Raw genomic sequence first — 9,728 nt, forward strand, 5'->3', positions numbered from 1 at the left:
TCTCGCCGGAGCAGAAGGGGGATTCTTGCGGTTACCAAATTTGCAGGAATGTAAATGAACACATTTTGTGAGCGTGAAGGGGAGGGGGAGGAGGGTTGCACATTTTACAGCTCACTGACCATTTGGCGATCCATTGAGAGGAGGGTTTGGAAAAGTGGCTCCTTTGTCACAGCTCTAGCCAGATTGGGGGGCTGCTCATTTGCATCTCATTAGGCATGCAGTCGGCCGGCGGGATATAAGGGCGGCAGGCGCCCAAGGAGAGGCAGATCCTTAGTGCTTCACCCTCGGAGAGCCGCCGAGCCGAGCCGAGCCGCGGCACGGAGCGGAGCGGAGCGGAGCAGAGCAGGCACCCCCTCCCCCGTAGGAGCACACCCGGTCACGCTCTGTTCGCTGCTGTTGAGACACGAGCTTATTTTTGTTGGCTGGGATTCCTCTAAAAACAAAAGTAAACCCACACAAAAGGAAAGAGAGCTTCGCTTCCTTTGAAAAAAAAAAAAAGGAAAAGAGAAAAAAAAAAAAAAGAAAAAGAAAAAAGGCGATCAAGGCTCCGACGTGACCTGCCCGCCACCGCTGCTGTTTGACACCCGCCAGCCCCGACGTGCGCAGGGCGAGCGCAGCCCCGCAGAGCCGCTCCCGAATCGCACCGCCCCGGGAATTATCGCCGCTGCCTCCGCCGCTGCCTCTGCAGGGATTTCCAGATCGCCAATTTTTAATCTTCCTTGGGAAGCCTTTTCTTTGCCTCTGTTGGGAATTAAGTTGCTTTTATTTTATTATTTTTATTTTTTTCTTCCTGGAGAAAAGGAGGAGCATCGTGGATTGCGAAAGAAAAAGAGTTTAACAGATAAATATTTTTTTTTCCCCCCCGTCCTCTTTTCCTCTCTTTTTCTTTTGCCATCCGAAAGAGCTGTCAGTTGCTGACAGGCTACATCTAGAGGTATCGACAAAAGGGAAAAAAAAGTCAGAGACACTCCTGAAAGAAGGAGACCGTGACACTAACTCTTCCAGCTCTGCTGGGACGAGCGGCTTTGGCCGCTGTGTTTTTTCCCTTACCTCGAGAGACACTTTCCCCTTTTTCCTCTGACGAGGAGATAAGGGGGAGGAAAGCGAGGGCACCAGAGCTGCACCTCCAAAATGGGAGGTCGGTTCCTGCTGACGCTCGCCGTCCTCTCGGTGCTGCTGAGCCGCTGCCAGGTAAGTGCCCGCGGGGAGGGGATAGGAATGCCTGCACCGAGGGGTCCCTGCACCGGGGAGTCCCGCGGGGGATGCCAGTGACTGTCGCTGCCGGTTGCAGCCGTGAGGAGCGGGGAGGGGGTGGCCGCCGGCGCCGGGGTCGGGGCCGTGGCCAGGGTCGGGCTGGGGAGCGGGCTGCTCGGTGGCTGACGGCCGCTGTCCCCGCTCCACAGGTCGGCTCCTCCGGGGTCTTCGAGCTGAAGCTGCAAGAATTTGTCAATAAGAAGGGGCTGCTCAGCAACCGCAATTGCTGCCGCGGGGGCGGCCCCGGCGCCGGCGGGCTCCAGCAGTGCGACTGTAAGACCTTCTTCCGCGTCTGCCTCAAGCACTACCAGGCCAGCGTGTCCCCCGAGCCGCCCTGCACCTACGGCAGCGCCATCACCCCCGTCCTCGGCGCCAACTCCTTCAGCGTCCCCGATGGCGCGGGCGGTGCCGACCCCGCCTTCAGCAATCCCATCCGCTTCCCCTTCGGCTTCACCTGGCCCGTAAGTGGGGGGCGATGATGGAGGGGGCAGCACATATCCATCCCTTCCCATCCCGTGCCATTCCAAGAGGCCACCAATCCCCTTGAAGTGTCAAGATGGGAGGGGGACAACCACTGATAACTCCTGGGGACTGGTGGCACTGCCCCTTGGGCCTACCTGCTCTCATGCTCTCCTGGTGGGTTGTCTCTGCTTCTTCTTTCTACAGGGCACCTTCTCGCTCATCATTGAGGCTCTGCATACGGACTCACCTGATGACCTCACCACTGGTAAGTGTCCTGAAACACACTTTTCCTCGTAATAATCGCAGCCCTGCAGCCCTATTTGACCCCTTTCTCTGCAATGTGTAGCACATTCTCCTCTACAGTAGACCTGTGGCAACAGAGGCCAACCTGTTGGCATGCAGCCATGTCATCCCGCCTCTGCAGTTCCCCTCCCACCAGAGACCCCCTTATGCCCTGCCTGCTTTGGGCTCTCTAACCACTCTCCTCTCCACTTTCACACAGAAAACCCTGAGCGCCTCATCAGCCGCCTGGCCACCCAGAGACACTTGGCAGTGGGTGAAGAGTGGTCCCAGGACCTGCACAGCAGCGGCCGCACTGACCTCAAGTACTCCTATCGCTTCGTGTGCGATGAGCACTACTACGGAGAAGGCTGCTCTGTCTTCTGCCGCCCCCGGGATGATGCCTTTGGTCACTTCACCTGTGGAGAGCGTGGTGAGAAAGTCTGCAACCCGGGCTGGAAAGGCCAGTACTGCACTGAGTGTAAGTATCCACCTCCTTGCCTCCTTGGGTGCCCCTTGCAGCAGTGTCTCCTGAGCTCTTGGGGTTGGCGGAAGGGTCTTTCTCTGACATCAGTCGCCATGGGGAGGGAGAACCAAGCAATGGTGGGTGGATGTCTGGTTCCTTGCCCAAGCCTTAACAGTGTGAGGGATGGGAGATCTCAGCGTTGTCACAGAAAGTTAATGCAGAAAATTAATGCAGCCCCTTCTCAAGACAACAAAATGTCAGTGCCAGCACTACACTCTGGTACCAAAATGTTCAGCAGTTGCTTGAGGATTTATTAAAATATGTCAGGACTGTTTTTTATACCTATCCACCCTCCAGCCACGCAACTTTGATATCATCACCTATAGGGTATGTAGCTTCAGGGGAGGTAGCTAGGCTTTGGCAACATCCATGTGACAGCCTTGTGCATAGGCTTGCTATGGTCCGATCCTCTGTGGCCTTGTATTAAGAAGAATATCAGGAAGTCCAAGACATTCTCTATGGCTTCTAGACTGTACATTTCTCATTTAGGGTACTCATATGCTGCCACTAACAGAAATTTCTGCACATGGGGCCACAAGAACATTCAGCTTATTCCCCAGCTCACTTCTGACCCATTGCCATGATAATTAATACAAATAAAGTAGTGAGGGACATGAAACATATCCCAGATCTTGAAGTTTTTGAGGAATGTGGTGTGTTGATACAGCAGGAAAAGCTGGGACAGTAAGCAGATCACAGACAGGATAGTCCAGGATGTCAGATACTTTCCGGTTGTATGAGATTCCGCCCTTTGTAGATCCATAGCAGTGTACACCCAAACGTCCACACAGAGCCCCTGCTGCAACCTGTGATGGCATTCTCTGTGTCTGTACATGGATCTGAAATATGCTGGCAGATGACGTACTGGGCCAATGCTCTTCTGTAGTTATCAAAGGGCCAGGCAGGCAGGAAGAAAACAGTTCCAGGCTGCAAAGCAGCCTCTCACCTTTCTTCTTTTTGTGTTTTTGTTTCTCTTTAAACCCACCTACACTGTGGTCTCAGCTGAGCTGCTATCAAACCATTCCTGATTGATTATTCACACTTAGTGACTGCTAGGATGCTTTAAGCGGTTCATGGTATACGATGTTGCACAATAAACAGCAGGCAAAGGGGCTCACATTTTCTTTGATGGTGTTTTAAATAAGAGCTACAACCTTTCCTATGATCAAAAGTACTTAGCTCAGTTGTGTCAAGGGGTGGGGAAAAAGGAAACATTTTTTTTTGGCTCTTTTGGGGCTGTCAGCACTTTTGAATGCCTGTACATCTCTGCTATTCCCACAGCGAAGCAGAAGGCTGTCCGTCTTTCTTAACTCATTACGTACATTCTTTGCTGTGTTTTCCCTCAGCAAAAAAACAGCTTATAGCACTGACACAAACCTACTAGGCAGGGAAGATGTGTTTATGTGTGCATGCAAAAAGAATGTTTTGCTGTTAGTGAGTGGAGCTGCCAGCTGCAGATTGCTTCCCGTTGCCTTGCCCCCAGCTCTATTCTTTCCAACTTGGAGGCGATCTGATTATCAGCACTGATTCTTTCTTTCTTTTTCTTCCCCCCTCCTTCCCCTCGCATGCCATTGTCTCTGGCTGGCTTTTTTGAATTAAAACTTTGCAGTGCCTGCTTAATGAGTTCCATAACCAGGCAAAGTAATGAGCAGAAGTCCCTTTTTTCCCTTCTCTCATCCTCCCTCCCGCTGGCCCGCTTACCTCTTTTACCAGGGCTGCACCCACCCGCCCGCCCCTTTTTGGAGCAGGGTGGAGGGGGGAAGGAGGGAGGAAGAACTTTAGACTTATTTATTTGAATAAGAAAAAAAAAGTTTTTTTGCAGCGAAATCACGCGCGTGCCATAGATTAGCTGTGGGCAGGGATAGGCTGCCCAGTCGCCGGCCACCGGCCCCATTGGCTCCGGGACCAGGGTATTGTTGCAGTGGGGCAGCTGCTGGGAGAGAATAGACAATAGAGCAGCTGTCTTGCACTGGCACCCTGCACACCAGCTGTCCACTCTTATCTGCACACACACTTTCGGGGGATATTAAGAGGTGGAGCTGTGTGCATAGAATTGGAAAAAAGGACTTCTGACCCTCACTGGGAAGGGAAGAGGGGTGAGGGGCTGTGGGGAAGGGAGCAATTGTGAGCCCTCTTTTGTCTGTGTGCAACTGTATTAAGAAGAATGCTCATCCCTGGTGATAAGTAAAGTGCCCAGTTACGGGGCAAGATCAATACTCCTTCAGACTCCAGAGATTAATTCAGCTGTGCTTAACTGCCCCAACCTAGTAAAAGGGACTCACTCCCCACCCACAAGGTGCTCTCAGACTCAGACTTGTAAAAGAGAGTTGTTTTGGCATGAGTGTTGATGTCTTACCCTGCTTGGTTTGTTTACAGCAATTTGTTTGCCTGGATGTGATGAGCAACACGGCTTTTGCGACAAGCCTGGGGAATGCAAGTAAGTTTTCCATTCCCTTCCTGCTTCCTTCTTTGTCTTTCAGTGTTGATGCTCTGGTGTTAAATAAGCCAATGGACATGTGAAGGGTTGGTTTAAAGGCCTTTCTTCATATTAGATGGAAATTTGAAATACCTGGTTGATGCCAGATCAAAGTATTATTCCATAAGTCAAACATCAGTGCCATTAATATTAACCTAATGGGTTTACAGTGCCGTGTGAAAGGTTTGGCTCTTTGTTGTTAAACAAATTAGCTATAAGAACCATGGGTCTATCTAAGGAAGTGGAAGAAATAGCTAGGACTGACGAAAGCTGATGCTATGGTTGGACTTTGTGACTTTCTCACATGAAGGATCACCGAGGGCTTTTAGGAAACTTGATCCCTGGCATCAGTGTGCTTGCAAAGTTTGTGATAGGGTTTTCAACTGTGAGAAGTCTAAATCAGATGAGACTTTTTTGTTATCTTTTATTTCAGATGCAGAGTGGGCTGGCAGGGGCGATATTGTGATGAGTGCATCCGATACCCAGGCTGTCTTCATGGTACCTGTCAGCAGCCGTGGCAGTGCAACTGCCAGGAAGGCTGGGGTGGCCTTTTCTGCAACCAGGGTGAGTTCTCAGTCCTTGCCTGAGCATCTGATTTAAAATGCAGAGAGCAGGCAACTATTTTCAGCTCACCCACTGTCTGCTAGTGTTGCAAAGTAGTAAGCACTGCGGCTGCTCTCTTTAAAAAAAGAAAATATATCTTTAACAGACCTGAACTACTGCACCCACCACAAGCCCTGCAAGAATGGTGCCACGTGCACTAATACTGGTCAGGGGAGCTACACTTGTTCATGCCGACCTGGATATACAGGCTCCAACTGTGAGACTGAAATCAATGAATGCGACGCCAACCCTTGCAAGAATGGTGGAAGCTGCACTGTAAGTTGTTTGTTAAACTCCTCCAAGGGAGGAGTTAATGTCAGTTTTACTAATTTTTAAAATCCCTTTTTGGATTTCAGAGCAAGTTCAGACAAATGTTTTGATCGTTTCTCATTTCTTCCCCCCAGGATCTCGAGAACAGCTATTCCTGTGCCTGCCCCCCAGGCTTCTATGGGAAGAACTGTGAGCTGAGTGCGATGACTTGTGCAGACGGACCATGCTTCAATGGTGGGCGCTGCACTGACAACCCTGACGGGGGCTACAGCTGCCACTGCCCACTGGGTTATTCTGGGTTCAACTGTGAAAAGAAAATTGATTACTGCAGTTCCAGCCCTTGTGCTAATGGTAAGGCCAAACAGCATACACTTACTTTGGCATCTGGTCTGGAGTTCCTAACAAGTCACACTGATCAAGGCATGCTGATCAATCATAGAATCATAGAATGGTCTGGGTTGGAAGGGACCTTAAAGGTCATCTAGTTACAAGCCCCTGCCATGGGCAAGGACACCTCTCACTAGACCAGGCTGTTCAAAGCCCCATGGAATCTGGCCTTGAACACTGCCAGGGATGGAACATCCACCACTTCTCTGGGCAACTGGTTCTCCCACAGTAAATAATTCTTTCATAGTATCTTATCTAAACCTGCTCTCTTTCAGTTTAAAGCCATTTTGCCTTGCCCTACCACTACACCCTCTTGTAAAAAAGTTTGTGTCATGTCAATAGTCAACTTGGTGGAGGAGGATCTGTACTAAGAAAGCAATGGCATAGCTTGGGCCATTGCTGCAGATTGCATTTTCTGATGGCCAAGTGGCCAAGTAACTTGGTCTGAAGCTTCATGCATGTAAACATGGAAGATTATACTGTCAAATCCTTTACAAAGAGTCTTAAAGGTCTGTGGATGCAAATGCCACACAAGTGCTAAGCATTATTACTTGTAATCTGGTAACAGTAATTTTCCTGCTTTGATTAAACTATGGAAGACTTTCTGTACTGTAATCCTCCTTATTCATTGCCACTCAAATTCTGTAACATGAGATGTGGTGTTAATCTGACCTGGGGTAGTGTTCTGGTTCGAGTTGAGTGAAATGTTAAAAAAGGAATAGTATTGAGAATGAAAAATAAATCTGCTTAACAAGAATCTTTCTTTAAAAAATGCGCTTTTTATGTTGGATTAGACTTGTCAAAGGTCAAGCTGACCTCTCAAAAAGAAAGCTTTCCTCAGCTGCTGGTTGTGCCTTTTGTCCCAAGAGCAGTGAGTGGGGGCCTGTTGTGTCTGTCTGCCCACCACTCAGCTCGTACCCCTTCCTGTCTTGCAGGAGCCCAGTGTGTTGATCTGGGGAACTCCTATATCTGCCAGTGCCAGGCTGGCTTCACTGGGAGGCACTGCGATGACAACGTGGACGACTGTGCCTCCTTCCCCTGTGTCAACGGAGGGACCTGCCAGGATGGCATCAATGACTATTCCTGCACCTGCCCCCCAGGATACAACGGGAAGAACTGCAGCACCCCGGTGAGCAGATGCGAACACAACCCTTGCCACAATGGGGCCACCTGCCATGAAAGAAACAACCGCTATGTCTGTGAGTGTGCCCGGGGCTACGGCGGGCTCAACTGCCAGTTTCTGCTCCCTGAGCCACCTCAGGGACCCGTCATCGTTGACTTCACTGAAAAGTACACAGAAGGCCAGAACTCCCAGTTCCCCTGGATTGCCGTCTGTGCTGGGATTATTCTGGTCCTCATGCTGCTGCTGGGATGTGCTGCTGTGGTTGTCTGCATCAGGCTCAGAGTGCAGAAGAGGCACCACCAGCCCGATGCCTGCAGAAGTGAGACTGAGACTATGAATAACCTGGCAAACTGCCAGCGCGAAAAGGACATTTCCATAAGTGTCATTGGTGCCACTCAGATTAAAAATACAAATAAGAAAGTAGACTTTCACAGCGATAACTCTGATAAAAATGGCTACAAAGTCAGATACCCATCAGTGGATTACAATCTGGTGCATGAACTCAAGAATGAGGACTCAGTTAAGGAGGAGCACAGCAAATGTGAAGCCAAGTGTGAAACGTATGATTCAGAGGCAGAAGAGAAAAGTGCAGTACAACTAAAGAGGTATCTCACATTTGAGTGCAGGGGGCAGCTTAGCTTTGAAGGGGGAGTGTATATCTCATAAGTAGCATTAAGCAACAGCCATCTGACTTGTTCTTTCTCTTTTTGCCTTCAATAGTGATACTTCTGAAAGAAAGCGACCAGATTCAGTGTATTCCACTTCAAAGGACACAAAGTACCAGTCGGTGTATGTCATATCAGAAGAGAAAGATGAGTGCATCATAGCAACTGAGGTTAGTAGGGTTGCAACAGCAGAGAAAAGTCTTGGTCTGCAGTTCCCATCCAATATATGCCAGGGCAGATAAACTCCTTTCCATAATGCCACAGTGGTTTGTACCTTTTGAAATCCAGACAGCTTGAGTTTATGATGCTGTGGACATGGTAAAGACAAGCTCAGTGACTTGCTGCTGTGGATGTTGTGGGTTTGACAAGTTTTGTAGACTAGGGTGCAACGGTAGTGTGGTTGAGGTGTGCTGACCCATTCCTTGGTGTGCTTCATGCAGAGTCCTGACCCTCTGCAACCTTACAGCCCTCTTCATATGTTTCATTAACCTCTCCTGATCTCTGCTTGTGTTTTCTCTTTCTAGGTGTAAACCAGAGGTCATATGGCAAGATGGTTGTTCAGAACAATTTCAGAGGCGACGTGCCCCAATGAATGCTGCTGAAAGAGGAATAGGAGATAGATTCCTTCACTGACTGCTGCTGAGAAACTAAATTCAGGCTTGAGCTGGTTCTCTACTGAAGTTAGCAAAGTGACTGCAAAATAAAGAAACAAGATGGACACCAGGCAAGGGTCTGTGTTCAAGGATTACTGTTGCACTGCCTTTTATGAATTTTATCATTGCACTATGGTCAGTTGCTTTTCTATATATATTTAAATGAATGGACTTAATTACTACATAAGAAGCATGCACTGCCTGAAGTGTATATTTTGGATTATTATGAGCCAGTCTTTTCTTGAATTAGAAACACAAACACTGCCTTTATTGTCTTTTTTGATACTAAAATGTGTTTTACTAGGTGAGAAAAAGTGTGTTATTTTTTTGAATCTGTAAAAATATTTTCATGATAATTGTAAAGCTTGAGTATTTTGTGATGTTCATTTTTTTATAATTTAAATTTTTTGGTAAATATGTACAAAGGCACTTCGGGTCTATGTGACTATATTTTTTTGTATATAAATGTATTTATGGAATATTGTGCAAATGTTATTTGATTTTTTTACCGTTTTGTGAATGAAGAAATTCATTTAAAAATATTTTTCCAAAATAAATATTATTAATGATAACCAGAGTGATATGTTTATTCCATATCTGATGATGAACTGACAGAACTTTGCAACCAGGCATCTGACAGGCCTGTGTGGACTCATGGGGGCATTGAGTAGGACTGAGATTTATTACAAAGACTGGGGAACAACTTGTTGTGTGTAGACCCTCCATATTTCCCCTCCTAACCTTCTGACCTATTGACCCCATAGTTGTGCTCAGTCTTACTCCAAAGGCACATGGCAAAACCTTGAGTAATATTTGCCCAGTCATATTGGGCTGTGTGTTTATGTAAACACATATGGAGTAACTTCCTGAGGAAGAGCAAGAGTTGAGTGTACTCCATTGCAATCCCAACCTGGGGCTTGTCATGACTCAACTCCTTTTTTGAAAGTTCAAACACTTGCCTGCAGTCCAGGGGATTTTGGGGCACACCAGCAAGGTAGGGCCCCTACCTCAGGTCCTTGATGTGCTCCCA

The 9,728-nt window shown here is 48.2% G+C and overlaps 1 protein-coding gene across 1 annotated transcript; it reads left to right on the top strand.

Moving 5' to 3' along the window:
* Positions 1-1,108: 1,108 nt before the first annotated feature.
* DLL1 (delta like canonical Notch ligand 1) lies at positions 1,109-9,168 on the top strand. The gene is made up of 11 exons (XM_053973526.1): positions 1,109-1,191; positions 1,404-1,715; positions 1,921-1,981; positions 2,219-2,476; positions 4,898-4,958; positions 5,431-5,561; positions 5,707-5,876; positions 6,005-6,221; positions 7,193-7,985; positions 8,101-8,215; positions 8,570-9,168. The coding sequence occupies exons 1-11, from the start codon at positions 1,132-1,134 to the stop codon at positions 8,573-8,575; spliced, it is 2,184 nt and encodes a 727-aa protein (XP_053829501.1). The 5' UTR covers positions 1,109-1,131; the 3' UTR covers positions 8,576-9,168.
* The last annotated feature ends 560 nt before the right edge of the window (positions 9,169-9,728 follow it).

This window comes from Vidua macroura, chromosome 3 (assembly GCF_024509145.1).
Source record: "Vidua macroura isolate BioBank_ID:100142 chromosome 3, ASM2450914v1, whole genome shotgun sequence".
In the NCBI taxonomy this organism is placed as follows: Eukaryota; Metazoa; Chordata; class Aves; order Passeriformes; family Viduidae; genus Vidua; species Vidua macroura.